We start from the raw sequence: 18,146 nt of genomic DNA, 5'->3' as shown, positions 1-18,146 counted from the left end.
TTACTTTCATTTTCATTTTACACTTAAAACAATAATATTTCAAATAAAAGAAATACACATTTAATATTAACTCCCCTTCGCCCCTTCCATCATGCATTTTATTACATTCTTTCCCACTGCATATTCTAATTTCTCCCTATATCTTTTTTTCTCATCTTCATATCTCAATTTTTGTTTTGAGAGGTTGTAATAAATGGTCTTTTCTCTTCCAAATATTCAAACAGCAACTCCTCCAAAACCTAAAACAAGTTCTGCTTTTTTCTCATTAGGTTCATAGACCCCCCACTAAGACCGATTCTTCTCCCGTGCTGAGTTGAGAAGTAATTCTTTATAAATATGTGATATTTTTTGTTAAATTCCTATGTTCCAATCTATCTAAGCACATAAGGAGATCTTGATCTGTGGAGATCTTGATCTCCAGTGCTGGATTACTAGGTTGCTTATGTTCCCCAAAATATCTTATGATTGTGCTAAGGCCTGAACTGAACAGCAGAGAGCTACTTAGACGAATGAAGAATTGATACAACTAAAGTGGTACCTCACGTTAAGTACTTAATTGGTTCCGGAAGTTCGTTCTTAACCTGAAGCGTTCTTAACCTGAAGCGCACTTTCCCATTGAAAGTAATAGAAAGTGGATTTATCCATTCCAGATGATGAAAAACACCCCCTAAAACAGCAATTTAACACGAATTTTACTGTCTAATGAGACCATTGATCCATAAATGAAGGCAATCATCAATGTACTGTACTATAAAATAAATAAGACAATATTTTAGATGAACAAAATGAGCATTTGTTTTTCTTACATGCACTGATTCTTACATGCACTGATTGGATTTCTTACATGCACTGATTGGATGGGTGACTTTTATCCATTTCTGCAGTCACACAATCAACCAGTAGCTGAACACAATCCCCAAAACAATGACAGAAGGCAGAGTCCCCCAGAAGTCCCCCAAACGAAGGCGCAAAGCAGACTTTCGTCCTTAGGTTTAATTGTTAGCAGTCTTTCATTTTGCATGAGGGGATTCTTCCTTCTTTTCCCTCTCTCCTTTTTCTGATGACTATTTTTCTGAATTAAGAAACCCCTCATCACCGCCTTGCTAGCATCCCATACTGTGTCAATAGGTACTACCTTATTTAAATTCCATTCGAAATAATATTTTATTGTTTCTTTGGCTCTTCCCACAATTTCCTTATCATTAAACAGGCTTTCATTCATTCGCCATCTAAAAGATGTTTTGTCTTTCATTCCCATTTCCAAATATAACGGGTTATGGTCAGCTACCGTTCTTGGCAAAATGTCAATTTTTAAGACTCTAGGGATCATTTCCTTAGAAATCCAAATATAGTCTTTTACTCCAAAACTTTGATTGGGTTCTGAGAAGAATGTAAACTGCTTTGTTGCTGGATTTTTAAGTCTCCATATATCAATTAATCCCATATTATCCACTAACTCGAAGAAAGATTTCAGTACTGTAGTTTGCCTTCATATTTGTCCTTTCTTTTCACTGATCTATCTAAATCTGGCATTACTACCCCATTACAATCTCCCATTAGAATCTAAATAATTCAATAATCTCTCATTTAATTTTGAATAAAATACGGCCTTTTTATCATTTGGGGCATAGATACCAACCAGAATGATTTTTTCACCCTGCAGATTGACTTGGACTATCATTATCCTTCCTTCCTTATCTTTGGTTAACAATTTAGGTTCATATTTCTCTTTTATATACATAACTATTCCTCATTTTTTATTTACAACTGATGAAACAAATTCATTCCCCAATCTTTTATTTATCAATATTCTTTTGTGGGTTGTTTTTTTTCAATATGAGTTTCCTGTAAACAGATTATATCTAGATTCCGTTCCCCGCCCCCCGGGAACTTCCGCTTGGTCCTGTTGCCATCCAAGTTGGGGACTCGCTTGTCGGAGCGGGTCTCGGCGCTTTAAAGAAGGGGAAACCATCACAGTGGGACAGACCCCGGCTAGAAACTCCAAATCGTGCGTTTTGGAGACAGATTGCCTGGTGGGCTTTTAAAGCGAGCTCTCCCTCCCCTGGTATGGCTCTGTTTTGAGCCCCCAAGAGCGGGGGGGTCGGCGCTGCGACGCAACAGGCTTTTCATCACTAACTTTGAAGCGTGAAGCTGCAGGACTGCGAGGAGGTGGCGATAAATTCTTCCAAAGAAGGATAAATTGAAGACCTAAACTGTGAGTGTATTCGGAACCTGGATTTTAATTTGGCAAAGTTAAACAAAGAAAGGATTAAAAAGAAATTGGAAGTCCATCCTTTCCGCTATGAGGGGCGGGGAGTACTGGAAGCGGCTGCAGCCGTCATCCAAGCTAAAGACTTTAAAAGCCCATTTCTGAAGGCAAAACCCCCTGCCGATATAGGGCTAAGGCAGGAGAGTCTTTTTGTATTTAAATGTCCTGTTAAGTGACTGTGAAAAGACTTTAGAATCACTGAGAATCTCCCTGAGAACGGGGACCCCAGGAATTCAGACAGGCATCTTGACGACACAATGGGCTTTGCTGATCTGCTGAACTATTGAACTTCTGTTTCCTATTTGACTGCTTTGAAGTTACCTACAGCAGTCTGGGCTATTGGAAAGTATTTTAACTTGTTTTAGAGCAAAAAAGAGAGTTATTTGTCTTTGATTCCTAAGTCTTAGAAGCATAAAATCCTCTCAGATAATTACTGAGCCATTTGTGAAGGATTGGGACTGGGACTGTGCTGTTCCTTTAGCTGGCTGCAAAATCATAGTGACCTTGAATTGCAGCTGCAGCTGGATTTATTTTGACTAGGAGGAAACTCTCAGTACCAAACATAGCCACTGGCTTAACTCCACAGGAGCAACATAAAAAATTACCAGGATCTACGGCAGGAACTTCAACACCATTAGAACAAAGAAAAGCACCAGCAGCAACACCACAACAACCAACAACTTCGCATACAGAACAGATATTGGAAGCCTTGAGGGACTTTAAAATACATGTTACACAACGTCTGGACAAGGTAGATGCTACAGTAAATTCCAATGCAGTCAGCATAAAAGAAATTCAACAGGATTTATCATCTTTGAAAAAAGACGCACAAACCAATACAGTCCAAATCCAAGGATCTGGTTACAGGTAGGTAGCCGTGTTGGTCTGGATCGAAGTAAAATAAAAAAAATTCCTTCAGTAGCACCTTAAAGACCAACTAAGTTTTTATTTTGGTATGAGCTTTCGTGTGCATGCACACTTCACTGTATCTGAAGAAGTGTGCATGCACACGAAAGCTCATACCAAAATAAAAACTTAGTTGGTCTTTAAGGTGCTACTGAAGGAATTTTTTTTATTTCAAATCCAAGGAGTAACAGAAAGGGTCGCTGTTTTAGAAGTACACAGACAACAAAATGAGGGGGGGGGGGAATTGAAACAATTGAAGGATAAAGAGAAGAAATTGAGATGCAAACCTAAGGACAAACAGTTACAAAAAGAAATTAAGTTGTTGCAAGTCCAGTTTACTCAATTAATAAATTTGGAAATTGAGTGGAAGATTAAAATGATGAATCAAAGAAGTTTCAAATCCGCTAATAAATGTGGGAAATTACTTGCATGACAATAAAGAAAAGACAGAAACAGAATACGATTACCAATATCAAGATAGAGGACAAAATTATTGAGAACCCGTCAGAGATAAGGAACTGCTTTCAGAAATATTACAAACGGCTATACAAGAAAGGTAGAGAAGGCTGGTTAATTGAACCATTGATGGATATGTGTAATAAGATTCTTGAAGGGGACAAAGCACCTGAAACCTGGAAAGAAGCATATGTAACTATGATACCAAAACCTGATATGGATAGAACACAGATGAAGAATTACTGCCCAATCTCACTTTTGAATGTGAATTACAAAATCTTTGCAAGTATCTTGGCTTCGAGATTAAAAAGGGTATAAAAAGATCAGATCTATAAAGACCAAGCAGGGTTTCTGCCCAATAGACATCTGAAAGATAATATCAGAAACATTGTGGATATCCTAGAAATGTTAGAAGTTAAGAAGAATACCAGTGCAGCTTTAATTTTTATAGATGCCGATAAAGCATTCAACAATATTTCTTGGAGTTTTATGATAAAAAATTTGGGAAAAAATGAGGTTGGGCAGGGTTTTATTAATGGTTTGATAGCTATCTATTCAGAGCAAAAAGCTAAAATTATTGTGAATAATGTGGTTTCAGAAGACATTAGAATTGAAAAAGGTACCAGGCAAGGGTGCCCACTTTCCCCTCTACTATTTATAATGGTTCTGGAAGTTTTGCTGAACAAAATTAGAAAAGATGAGGACGTTAAAGGGATAAGAGTGGGAAAGGAACAGTATAAATTAAAAGCCTTTGCAGACGATCTAGTATTGACTGTACAAGAGCCAGAGATTAGCATAACTAAAGCACTGGAAATAATCCAGGAGTTCGGACAGCTGGCAGGGTTTAAACTGAATAAAGTGAAAACCAAGGTTTTGAGTAAAAATTTAATACCAGAAGAAGTCAATAGATTACAAGAGGCCACTGGTTTGACATTTGTTAAAAAGGTGAAATACCTGGGAGTAAATATGACTGGGAAAAAATATAGATTTATTTAAAAATAATTCTGAAAAATTGTGGAATGAAATTAAAAGAGATTTAGAAATATGGACCAATTTGAAATTATCATTGTTAGGTTGAATTTCAGTGATAAAAATGAATGTATTGCCAAAAATGTTGTTTTTGTTTCAAGCGTTACCTATTGTGGAAAAGCAAGGATGTTTTAAGGAATGTTAAAAAGCTTTATCAAAGTTTATCTGGCAGGGGAAGAAACCTAGAATTAAATATAAATTATTAACAGATACGAAAGAAAGAGGAGGCTTCTCACTGCCAGACATAAAGTTATATTTTGAAGCTTCTGCATTTTGCTGGATGAAAGAATGGTTTATGCTTGAAAATACTGATGTTCTAGATTTAGAAGGCTTTGACAATGCGTTTGGTTGGCATGCTTATTTGTGGTACGATAAGATCAAGGTCCATAAAGGTTTTAAATGTCATATAAAAAGAAAATCATTGTATAATGTATGGGATAGGTATAAAGATCTTTTAGAAAGAAAAACACCCAGGTGGATTTCATCTTTAGAGGCTAAAGTAAATAAAAAGTTGAATATGGAGACCAGGTGGCTGACGTACAAGAATTATTGGTGGAAGAAAAAGACCAATTTAAGTTAAAAACATATGATCAGTTGAAAAGTCATTTGAATGATTAGTTGCAGTATTATCAAATAAATGAAATGTATAAACTGGATAAGAAAATTGTTTTTCAAATTGGAAAGTCAAAATTGGAAACAGAATTGCTAGAGCCAAAAAGTAAGAATCTTTCAAGGACGTATAATTTGTTGCTGGAGTGGCATACTAAAGATGAATAAACAAAATCGGTTATGATTGAGTGGGCAAAAGATGTAGGACATAATATAATGATAGAACGTTGGGAAAGGTTGTGGAAGAAGAACATGAAGTTCACTGCCTGTAATGGGCTAAAAGAGAACATGATGAAGATGATGATGTATAGATGGTATCTTGCACCAGTAAAGTTAGCTAAGATTTATCATAAACAAGATAATAAGTGTTGGAAATGTAAGAAAGTGGAAGGAACCTTTTACCATATGTGGTGGACTTGTCCCCAAGTAAAGAGCTTCTGGGATAAGATTTATAAAAAGTTGAAAAAGTGTTTAAAAACACGTTTATTAAGAATCCAGAAGCTTTTTTACTTGGTATTACAAGAAAAGAATTACCTAAGAAAGATGTTACTTTTTTCTGTATGGCACAACAGCAGCTAGAATTGTATTAGCAAGGAATTGGAAATCCAAAGATATACGGTGGACGATTGGCAAATGAAGCTGATAGAATTCATGGAACTGTCTGAACTGACTGGGAGACTCCGAGACCAGGGAGAGGAAACAGTGGAAGAAGACTGGAGGAAATTTAAAGTTTATTTTAAAAAGAATTGTAAGATCAGTAATATTTAATAAAGGATTTGGAAGTATAAGGAGGTTGCAGAAGTAAGGTAGATTATTGTATTATATGTTAAGATTTAGCTATATGATAATATGTTATTTAACTCTTAAGATTAAAATCATATCATGAGGTTTTGGAAATTATTGATAGAAAAAGGATTAAGAGTAATATTTGGAACAGATAATGAAGAAATAGAATTTTATTAAGATTTAGAAAGTGCTAAGTAAGAGATATATAGAAACGTAGAAAGGAGGGGAAGGAGGAAGTCGACAAAGATATGGAGTATAAGAATGAGTGTTGTATCTGTATGTTCCTTTTTATGTCTAGTTTTGTTTTTGTAATTTGAATATGATGTAATTTGAATATGATATGATAGATTATTTCTTTATGTGTTTTGTTTTTATAATGAATCAATAAATATATATTATTTTAAAAAATAGATTCTGTTTTTTTCAAAATACCGTATATTCTGGCATACAAGGCGACCGGGCGTATAAGACAACCCCCCAACATATCAAGTTAAAATATAGTATTTGGGATATACGCTATATTTTAACTCGAAAATGTCTGCAGCGATTTCTGGTCCCCATATCCTAAATGTCCGCAGTGCCAGAGGTTACCCTGCCTAGCTAGCCCCCAATAAAGCCCTTTTGAGGTTCTACTCTAGTCTCTGCCTGAGCCATATCTGACATGTAAGATCTAAGTGCTTCCCAATTCCTATTTAACAGTTTAATTGTAAGGGTCTAACGCTAAACTCCCCACTCCTTTTCGATTGTTGGACACAACACACAGCTCAGCTTGGAATCTGTGTCCTGAGGGCTTTAAAACTTTTTGTTTCTACCCCTTTGTTTTGTTTCTATGACTATGTGCCTTCTTTATTATTGCAACAATAAAGATGCAATATAGGAGAAGGGGACGACAGAGGACAAGATGGTTGGACAGTGTTCTCGAAGCTACGAACATGAGTTTGACCAAACTGCGGGAGGCAGTGCGAGACAGGAGTGCCTGGCGTGCTATGGTCCATGGGGTCACGAAGAGTCGGACACGACTAAACGACTAAACAACAACAACAATATTAATGAATAAATGAATAAAATGTCAACTTTCAAGTCAAATGCTGACTTCTCTTGTGGTACTTTTTTCTTCTGAATATCTGATTATACGGAAGGCCTTTTGTTGATGTGAATCAGTAGCCGCCTCGATATCTCTTGCTATCCCGGGGAGATACATAGTTTATTCTGCAAGGTCTCACAGAAATTGTAATTCTGAATAGGTGATTATCTCCCTTATAATTATCTAATTATCTACTTAATTGTGATTACATGCTACTTCTTCTGCTCTCATGGCTGCTGTAGTAATCCTGACGAAAACAACAAGACACAAGGATTCAATAACTATCCCCCATCCAATTTGGTGTGAGGGCTTTATAAATCTGATCTTGGAAATTTAAGACGGCACAGTCTGAGTCACACATCATCGTTTGTGGGGCATTCAAATCAGGCTGTGGGACTCAACACAGAACCCAGTAAGGTACAATGTGGAGACAGCAGAATGGGAGTAGCGAACAATTTTTTTCACAGAAGCTACTGCCATTGGCAGTCCTGATCTTTTTGCCTCTGGTGGCATACAAGACGCCTGACATCAAATGCAGTGTCAGCAACTCCCTTCCCATTCTCCACAAGTTTTACCAGCCTGGAGACTTCATCATTGCCAGCATTATAGCTCAGATATATAGATTTTCCATTCCAATCACTTTCAGAAAACTCCCTTCTAATGACATCTTTGAAGACACTGTGTAAGGCTTTGGCGTTTGTTTTTTGTTCTTCTAAATATTCCTTTGTAATGTCATGTATCTGAATGTCATGTATCTGTCCTAGCTCTGCCACATTACCCTTCAGAACTGAGATATCATACCATTTTATGCTTAGGAGTATATAAGAATTTCCAGGTTGTAGGGAAGAAACTGTGAGACAGCAGTAACTGGAGATGAGGATTACTTTTTAGTTTCGGTCCTTTTCGTTCTTCCTCCATATCCCAAATCACCAAAATCCTAGCATTTATTATTTTCTAGGGTTTAGTGGAGTTTATTAGCTGTACAATAATGTATTCAGTAAAAATGCATGGAACTGAAAAGAAGCATATGTCATATTTGGAAGAAATCCACTCTCACAATAACTCTAATTGCAGGGTGATGACCCACATCTACCAACATATCCTGGCCTTGATATTTGCTGTCAAGGAGATCAATGAAAACCCCCACATTTTACCTAATGTCACCCTGGGGTTCCATATCTATAATAGCTATTTTGATACAAGGTGGACCTACTATGCCTCATTGGAACTTTTCTCTACACTGGGCAAATTAACCCCCAACTACAAATGTGATAGACAGAACAATCCAGGAGCAGTCATTGGGGGACCTGTCTCTGAAGTCTGTCTCCACATGGGAGATATCCCAAGCATCTATAAGATTCCACAGGTAAGATGTATGCATGCAGTAGGAAAGGTTAACAAGCAATTTGCTCATCTCTTTATTGTAAAGGTTTTCCTTTTAAACATTTTATTTGCAGTGTGAGGCATCCAGAATTGGTGGGGTAAAAAATAATAAATCATTGTTTTTAAATTATTATTAAGTAGGACTATTCTTTATTAAATCCCTACTGGATCAAACCAGGAGCCTATATAGCCTTGCCTTCTGTTCTCCAAGAAACTATCCAAATGCCTTTGGGAATTCCACAAGCAGGACATGAACAAAACATCACTCTCCACACTGGTCATTCCCAGCAATTGGCATTCAGTATCTAATTCAAAATGCTGTATGCTTGTGCATAAGATTCCACAGATAAGATGCATGGTATGACCTTGGATTCAAGGTATGACCTTGGATACATTAAGACATACAAAATGTACAATTGAAAATGAGACACTATCAAATAAATAACAAATCCCAACATATACCGTAGTAAAAATGTTTAACAAACTCCAAATGATCAGTCAGCCTGTGGCCAGTCAAGGTTTCAAGGGTGCAAAAAAATAAAAGAGAACATTAAGATTAACAATGAACAATCCACAAAGGACCTTAAACAGAATTCCATTATAATAATCTCATACTGTAACACAGCAACTTACTTGTGTTAGTAGTAAAGGCAGTATACAAACCTGAAGGGGATAAAGCCAATAATAGGTGGGAAAAAATACGAATTGCCCTTCCTCTGTATATTGGAAGTAAATCATATTATTTCTATGTATTTCCGGATGAATTAACTGCCTGTAAATATTGTTAATAAACTTGATTTGCAATGCAGGTTAAATAATTTTGACTGCATCAGTATGTCTCCCCCACAGAAACCATGTGGGATTGGTCTTTTTCTCCTAACATAACTTTTTAATATTTCCATTAGATCATATATGGCTCTCCGGCAGTGATAGATAAGAAAACCCAAGCTGCTTTCTATAACCAAATGTTCCCAAATTTGGAGCATCAATATGAGGCAATTGTCCTGATACTGCTATATTTCAAGTGGACATGGATTGGAGTAATTTCTGCGCAGGATGACAATGGAGAGAGATTTGAACAGAATGTGATGGACAAGTTTGCTCAGAGAGGTATCTGCTTTGATTTCATAGCGAGAATTCCCAAAATGTCTTTTTCCAGTGATATTGTAGACATGGTGGAAGAGGGATTTGAAATGAAAGAAAGCATTATGAGGAGCACTGTGAATGCATTGGTCATGCATGGTGAAATCGAGACCATGCTCATCCTGAGGACATTCTCCCATGTTTTAGCACAGGAGCTTCCCGCAACAAAGAGAAATGGTAAAGTTTGGATTATGACAGCCCAGATGGAGTTCACTTCCTTTCCTTTACAAAGAGATTGGAACATAGACTTCCTCCATGGTGCTATATCCTTTGCTGTCCACTCCAGTGAGGTTATAGGATTCCAGAGATTTCTTCTGATGAGAAACCCTTCTATAGAGAAAGAAGATGGCTTCCTTGGGGTTTTCTGGGAGCAGGCATTTGGGTGTCGGTTCCCCAACTCTATGGTAGACCTACAGGATGAAGACATCTGCAGTGGAGATGAGAAGTTGGAGGCTCTTCCTGCATCTGTTATCGAAATGAGCCTGACTGGCCACAGCTACAGTGTCTACACAGCTGCCTTTGCAGTAGCACATGCATTGCAGGCCATGCATTCATCTAGATACAAAGGCAGAAGGATAGTGGATGAAGGAGGAAAACTTCAGAATCAAGAGTTGTGGAAGGTAATGTCCTGACTACACTAAGATCAAAGTAAGGTTCAGTCCTGCTGGTTCAGTCCAAGGGCTTCCTGTAGCAGCCAACCAGACAGCTTGAGGAAGCCTTCAAACAGGACATTCTGGCAATAGTCTTCTCCCACTGTTCTTCTCCAGTGCCTGGTTTTCCAAGGCATGGTGTATTCATTTCTGAAGAATGTCTATATTAGCAATAGCTTTCCTGTATCCCCAATGAAATTGTCGAAGCTCCATGTCTCACCAGGTACCAATGAGTACAAAAAGAATTGAAACTCTGTGGAAATTCCAAAAAGACATGATGATGAGAATGGAGTAGGATTTGGCTGTCCCCGCCTTCCACCACAGCAGGTGTGAATGATACAGCTGTGGATGCAGAATTGGCTAATCCTCCCTGTCATATTCTGTTGCTGCCCTGCCAGGGTTAGGGTTGCTTTACTAAAAGTGGTATATGCCCATCTTCCGCTCTCTATATCTAAGATTTCCCAGCATAAAATGTAGTTAATATTGAGGTGAAGAAGGTACAGAGAGGTTGTAGATAGTTAAATGTTGAGATTTAGACATAATTAGATGTAGCTATAAGTGTGTAATAAATTGTGAAATATGTGATAAGTCATAATACAAGGTTATATAAGGTATAGATTTAAGTTAGTTATAATGGAAAATAAGTTAAGAGATAAGAAGTCGAAATTACTAAAGAAGATATACAGTGTAACGCAGAGGGAACGAGGAAGTCAATAGTGTTAGATTTGGAATACGATTTAAATAGTAAGAATTTTTTGTATTTTTTCTAGTGTAGTATTTTTATTTTGTATTTTGTATTTGCATTTGTGTGTGTGTTGGTTTTGTGTTTTTTCTTGTTGTTTGTTATAAAATTCAATAAATATATTTGAAAAAAAAGATTTCCCAGCATAAAGTTTTGAAAAGTTCTGTAATCTAGTGGGAATTATTGCCAGCCTTTGGCATATCCTAAATAATTGCCTTTCGTTTATTTTCTTTGCCCTGCCTTTCTTTAGCTTAACCACTTTGTTAAGAGGATAGTATTTAATAATAGTGTTGGGGAAAAGGTTTGCTTCAATGAAAATGGAGAAATAGAGGCTGGATTTGATGTTATAAACTGGGTCACATTTCCCAATCAGTCCTTTCAGAGAGTCAAAGTTGGAAAGATAGACTCCATGGCTCCCCAAGAAGAAACATTTAGCATTTGGGAAGATGCCATTGTGTGGCCCAGCAACTTTAACCAGGTGAGGTCCATTCATTTTTGTTGCATATCTATTACTTCCAGAATGATTCGCAGTTCACCTATTGACATTGCTCAGTTCTGTGTTTACCCACAGCTTTAGTGTAAGTGGAAGAATGTTTGAAAATGTTGTGTCAATTAAGTGACAGTTCTTCAAGTTTCCAGAATGTAGTGCACTTTTGATATACAAGTTGCAAAAGAGAAAACCTTCTCGTATTTCATTTGTGGACAGGTGCAGCCCCTTTCTGTTTGTAATGATAAATGCCCTTTGGGTTACCATAAAGCAAAGAAGGAAGGGGAGCCATTTTGCTGTTATGACTGCATTCAATGTCCTGAAGGGAAGTTTTCCAGCCAGATGGGTAAGAGACATGATATATAGAGCCTTTCAAATGTCACTCAGGTATTCAGAAATCCATTTCCCTTTTGTTGAGAAGGTTTTTCAGAATTAAGTGAATGATACGGTTCTTGATATGATGATACAGCATGATATACTTAACCATAGCAGTCCCAAGTCACTGAGTGCTGGTCACTAGCTAACCAAAAAAAGGAGGAACCACCACTCTCTCAGAAGAAGATATAATGTTTTTGTAGAGAATATCAGTATCAGTATATTGGCATCACTTACAAACATTCAAAGTAAATAGGCCAGTACGATCTCATCGCCATATCATCAGTACAGTCACTTGCCAAAGGGAAGAGGGGCCAACAATCTATTTCACCTCTGTGGGTCTCCAACAAGGGCAGGGTCCTGTAATGTACTTCGGCGGCAAAATATCAAATAGAGGAATTTAGCTACTGTCTTGGTGAGCTCCTGATCTCTCCCCTGTAATAGGAAGCATATAACCTCTGTCTCCAGTTTCCATATTGGGATACATAGTTGGTCTAGGAATTGTTGTCGGAGATCATCATACATTTACATTTGAGGACCATGTGAGCTAGAGTTTCCACTAGGTGGGCATCATATGGGCAGATCCTATCTCCTTCTGCCATCCCCACAAACCTACCCCAGAGGAGGTTAGAGGGATTAGAATTGAACCTATCCAGCGAAAAAGCCCTGGAGTGGTGTGGTGTAGTGGTTAAGAGCGGTAGACTCGTAATCTGGGGAACCGGGTTCGCGTCTCCGCTCCTCCACATGCAGCTTCTGGGTGACCTTGGGCTAGTCACACTTCTCTGAACTCTCTCAGCCCCACCTACCTCACAGGGTGTCTGTTGTGGGGGAGGAAGGGAAAGGAGATTGTTAGCCGCTTTGAGACTCCTTCGGGTAGTGATAAAGCGGGATATCAAATCCAAACTCCTCCTCCTCCTCCTCCTCCTCCTCCTCCTCCTCTTCTTCTTCTTCTTCTTTCTTGTGGGTTAAACAAAAATTGTAAATAATTGGGGTTAAATTCCTGCGCCCAAGAGAGTCGAAAATAAAAAGGGGAACATGTTTTTTCCGCAGCTGAAATTAGTTCCTGGCGCTCTATGTCCCATAACCTAGTTTGTAACATGGCTTTGGCGAAGGGGAAAGCCACGGCACCTAGGAGATCCTCTGAAAGCCCAAGTTCCAGTATTTTTGTACAAAACAGTTGTAGTCCTGGGGAAGGGAAGGAGTCTGACAGAACTTCACTAAGTAAAGTGTCTTTGGCTGCTGAAAAGCAAATGTTTAGCCAGCATAAGAGAAAACTCGTCCAGGCAACTGTCTCTAGGTTATGTTGGCCTCTCTCAAGGCATAAGGCTGCATAAGATACACAGCGTGGGACAGTGAAAATCTTAAATAGAAAGGCTGTCTGCACTCGCACCACTGACTGGGTAAACCCGGACATCCAGATTGGAATTCCATAGAGCAGTTGAGCTCTAACTTTGGCATTAAAAACTTTAAGGGCAGAAGAGATGTGTTGGTTGCCTCTTGTGACAAAGAAGCGCATTATGGCCTGCATAGACAGCTTACTGGCGTTTACTGCTGCCGCGCAGTGCGAGGCCCACCGAAGCCTGTGATGATGATGATGATGATGATGATAATAATAATAATAATAATAATAGTCAAGACCGGGCTCAGGGCGGCTAACAGCAAAAATACCAACGGAAGTATAAAAAAACCAATTAAAATGCAGATTAGTACAATGTTAAAATTCAGTTTCAAAAATAAAAATCTACAAGTAAGATAAAACCATTATAAGATAAAACCTTAGGGGAGGGTAACCCCGGGGTCAGACTGCGTCAGTCCAAAGGCCAAGTGGAACAGCTCTGTCTTGCAGACCCTACAAATAGATGACAAATCCCACAGGGCCCTAGTCTCCTGAGACAGACTAGGTCGGGGGCCAGTACTGAGAAGGCCCTGGTCCTGGTTGAGGCCAGCCTAACCACCTTGTGACTCGGGATCTCCAGTATGTTATTATTTGTGGACCTTAATGTCCTCTGCGGGGCATACCGGGGGAGGCGGTCCCGTAGGGAATGATGGAAAGTGATCCCCAGATAGTTGAACTTGGATACCTGCTGGATGTGTATCCCACCAAAAACCCAACTATAGCTCTTATGAGAATTCCCGAAAACCATTATTTTGCTATTATTGAAGTTCATGCTCATTTTCATTCTGGACAGATAGTCAATACAGGTATTTAACAGATGCTTTAAGCCAATTCTTGTCCGTGAGAAGGATAGGAGGATAGGAATTTTTGATGCGTTGAGGTTTGGGCTGTGAGTGTCCACCAGTTTTAATAATGGGGCAAGGTCATTTAAGAAGAGGTTAAAGAGAGAGGGAGCAAGTACACAACCCTGTTTCACACCTTGATTTATAAAAACAGGGTCTGAGACCTTGTCCCCTGGGATTATTCTTATATGACAGGTGTTATTTGAGTAAAGCTTTTTAATCAGGAAAAGTAACCTAGGATCTAGGCCTAATGACTCCAGTTTGGACCATAACAACCCCCTATCGACTGAATCAAAAGCAGCCTTAAGATCTAAAAAGGCCACGTATAGGCCATCTTTATGGTACCATGTGTACTTGGAGGCTAGATGGGCTAACGCTATACAGTTAGAGTTGCACAAGGTGGATTTCCCTGGCCTAAACCCTGCCTGCTCTGGACCTATGATGTTGTTCACGTCAAGCCACATGGTTAGTTCGGATAATAGATGTTTTGGATACAATTTCCCCATATTTGATAATACAGTAGACTTATTGGTCGATAGTTAGACGGCAGCTTTTTGGAGAGAATATCTGAAGATTGTAGAGTTACAACTACAACTTTTGAGGAAAGCTAAAGGTGAAACAGCCTCTCCCTCTTAAGGAAAAGGCACAAAGAGGGCTCAGCATGTTCAGTGACCATAGAAAAAGTCACAGGAAATGCAAAAATAACTTTCAACTCATATTTAATATTTTGTCATTTTGATTTTGATTATTTTAGTAGAAAACAAATTGTGCTGCACTGCATAGAAGCTTGAATTTTCTTTTCCAGACATGGATGAATGCCTTCATTGCCCACAAGATCAATACCCAAACATGGAACGGGATTCATGTATTCCAAAGGACATCAGTTTCCTGTCTTATGGAGAACCTTTGGGGATCACTTTGGCAGTTCTTGCTCTTTCCCTTTCTTTCACCACCGCTTTGGTGCTTTGGGTCTTCATTAAGCACCGGGAAACTCCCATAGTCAAAGCCAACAACCGGAACCTCACCTACACTCTCCTCACCTCCCTCCTTCTTGCCTTCCTTTGTGCTTTGCTATTCATCGGTCGACCTGATAAAGTGACATGTCTCCTTCGACAAACAGCTTTTGGCATCATCTTTTCAGTGGCAGTTTCTTGTGTGTTGGCCAAGACAATCATTGTGGTCCTTGCTTTTAGGGTGAACAAACCAGGGTCCAGGATGAGGAAATGGGTGGGAAAACAACAGGCCATTTCCATTGTTCTGTCCTGTTCATTGATTCAAGCTATTCTTTGTTGTGTATGGCTGGCAACATCTCCCCCATTCCCAGATATTGATATGCACTCTGTGACTAAAGAAATTGTTCTACAATGTAATGAAGGGTCAGTCACCATGTTCTACTGTGTCTTGGGCTTTATGGGCTTACTGGCCGTTGCCAGCTTCACTATAGCCTTCTTAGCCAGGAAGTTACCTGACAGTTTTAATGAAGCCAAGTTCATCACCTTCAGCATGTTGGTTTTTTGCAGTGTGTGGCTGTCCTTTGTTCCCACCTATCTGAGCACAAGAGGAAAATATATGGTGGCTGTGGAGATATTCTCCATCTTAGCCTCCAGTGCTGGTTTACTAGGTTGTATATTTTCCCCAAAATGTTTTGTTATTCTGATGAGGCCTCAGCTGAACAGTAGGGAGCAACTAAGAAGAAAGGATTGACAAACCTAACATTCTGTAGCCCATATCCACCTTAAATAGCTCTTTTCCATTTTAGATGAGCTTTGATAAAGCAATGGGGTATTTGCAGCCATGTTGGTTATTATCCCATTCAATTGATAGCCACCTAATCATATTTTAGTCAGAAATGGGAACTATGTTACTTTTGCATTTTTATTTTTCAAATTTTATTTTCATTTTCCACTAAAACAATAACATTTCAAATAAAAGAAATACATATTTAATATTGACTCCCCTTCGCCCCTTCCATCATGCATTTTATTACATTCTTTCCCACTGCATATTCTAATTTCTCCCTGTATCTTTTTTCCTCATCTTCATATCTCAATTTTTGTTTTTACTGCTACATTTATTCTGTTACTGTTAACTTCTTAATATGTTTACAATATGTCTCTAAATGTTCCATAAAGCATAACCAACCATCCTGATCTCTTTTTCTGTTTTTCACTCTTGCCATTTCTATTTATTCTATAAACTTTGCCTGCCATTCTTCCCTCCTTCTCTGATGATACACCATTTATGCAGCTGAGATAAGTTTTTAACCTTTTTGCATGACCACCACAAAAGTTAATATAGCTTCTGTGGAGGTCTTGCTTTTCAGTGCTGGGTTACTTGGTTGCATATGTTCCCCAAAATATTTTATGATATTTTATGAGGCCTGAACTGGACACAGAGAGCTACTTAGATGAATAAAGAATTGATACAACTATGTTGTTCATTATCATATTCAATTTGGCATCGTCATGTTATATTGAATAGGTATCGAGGTACAGTGGTGCCTCGACTTACGAATTTAATCCGTTCCGAAGGCACCTTCGTAAATCGAAAAACGCCATTGGAAACGCGATTTCCCATAGGAATGCATTGGAAACGGAAAAAATCGTAAGTCGAAGCAACCCTATCTAAAAATTCGGAAAATCCCTATCTAAAACCGCCACAGTTTTTTTCTGGATGTCGAGACATCCGTAAGTGCGTGGCCATTACCCCCATTCGTAAGTTGGAAAATTCAGTTGTCAAGTCGTTCGTAAGTTGAGGTACCACTGTATATGTCGTTCTGCTGACTGATGGAGTGGTTTGAAACACACACACACACACAAAAGTTTTTTGGCAGCAGATTCATCTTTATAACCAAAATCCTCCCCAATAAAGAGAGTGTCAATCTTCCACATATCTCAAGATTTTTCTTAATTTCATTCCAGGTTTTAACATAACTATCTTGAAATATATTGGTGTTTTTGTTTTTTGTTTTACTATTAACCAAACCCCTAAATATTTTACCATTTAAAAAATTGTCAGCCCACTGAGTAGCTGCAATTCCCCCCTTTGCATCCATATTTTTAACAATAACCTTAGATTTATTTCAATTTATTTTAAACCTTGCCACTTCTCCATATTTTCTGATTTCTTCCAACACCTTGGGTACACTTAACAGCAGCCCCTCTACTGACAACACTATATCATCAGCAAAGGCTTTTAATTTGAAACTCTGTTGGCCCACCCGTATCCCTTTTACGTTTGGTTTGTTTCTTATTTTTCTTGCCAACACCTCTAAGGCTAATATAAATAAGAGAGGTAACAGGGGATACCCTTCTCTTGTTCCCTTTGAAATTTTACATTTTTCAGCCACTGTATTATTTACAATCAAACTTGCGGTTTGCTCTGCATAAATTGCCTTAATTCCTTTTACAAATCTATCTCTCGCTTGGACTACTGCAAGGCGCTCTATGTGGGGCTACCTTTGAAGGTGACCCGGAAACTATAACTAATCCAGAATGTGGCAGCTAGACTGGTGACTGGGAGCAGCCGCTGAGACCTACATTGGCTCCCAGTACGTTTCCAAGCACAATTCAAAGTGTATGGTGCTGACCTTTAAAACCCTAAACGGCCTCGGTCCAGTATACCTGAAGAAGCGTCTCCACCCCCATCGTTCTGCCCGGACACTGAGGTCCAGTGCTGAGGGCCTTCTGGCGGTTCCCTCACTACAAGAAGCCAAGTTGCAGGGAACCAGGCAGAGGGCCTTCTCGGTAGTGGCACCCGCCCTGTGGAACGCCCTCCCACCAGATGTCAAAGAGAAAAACAACTACCAGACTTTTAGAGGACATCTGAAGGCAGCCCTGTTTAGGGAAGCTTTTAATGTTTAATAAATGATTTTTATTTTAATACTTCTGTTGGAAACCACCCTGAGTGGCTGGGGAAACCCAGCCAGATGGGTGGGGTATACATAATTGTAGCAATCAGTTTAAAAATTAGCCAGGCTGTAGAGGGTT

At 38.8% G+C, this 18,146-nt stretch overlaps 1 protein-coding gene across 1 annotated transcript; it reads left to right on the top strand.

Moving 5' to 3' along the window:
* The first annotated feature begins 7,726 nt into the window (after window positions 1–7,726).
* LOC118095004 (vomeronasal type-2 receptor 26-like) lies at window positions 7,727–15,861 on the top strand. The gene is made up of 6 exons (XM_035135843.2): window positions 7,727–7,821; window positions 8,214–8,505; window positions 9,428–10,285; window positions 11,308–11,535; window positions 11,764–11,890; window positions 14,963–15,861. The coding sequence occupies exons 2-6, from the start codon at window positions 8,218–8,220 to the stop codon at window positions 15,859–15,861; spliced, it is 2,400 nt and encodes a 799-aa protein (XP_034991734.2). The 5' UTR covers window positions 7,727–7,821; window positions 8,214–8,217.
* Window positions 15,862–18,146: the final 2,285 nt, after the last annotated feature.

The sequence above is a fragment of the Zootoca vivipara genome, chromosome 13 (genome assembly GCF_963506605.1).
Source record: "Zootoca vivipara chromosome 13, rZooViv1.1, whole genome shotgun sequence".
Lineage (NCBI taxonomy): Eukaryota > Metazoa > Chordata > Lepidosauria > Squamata > Lacertidae > Zootoca > Zootoca vivipara.
The sequence above is the reverse complement of the archived record's forward strand: the minus strand, read 5'-3'. Positions and strand labels throughout refer to the sequence as shown.

Coding starts and splice junctions, on each gene's coding strand:
- LOC118095004 (XM_035135843.2), top strand. CDS start 8,218: ATGACCCACATCTACCAACATATCCTGGCCTTGATATTTGCTGTCAAG. Junction 8,506..9,427: donor GCATCTATAAGATTCCACAG/GTAAGATGTATG, acceptor TATTTCCATTAG/ATCATATATGGCTCTCCGGC. Junction 10,286..11,307: donor AGAATCAAGAGTTGTGGAAG/GTAATGTCCTGA, acceptor GCCTTTCTTTAG/CTTAACCACTTTGTTAAGAG.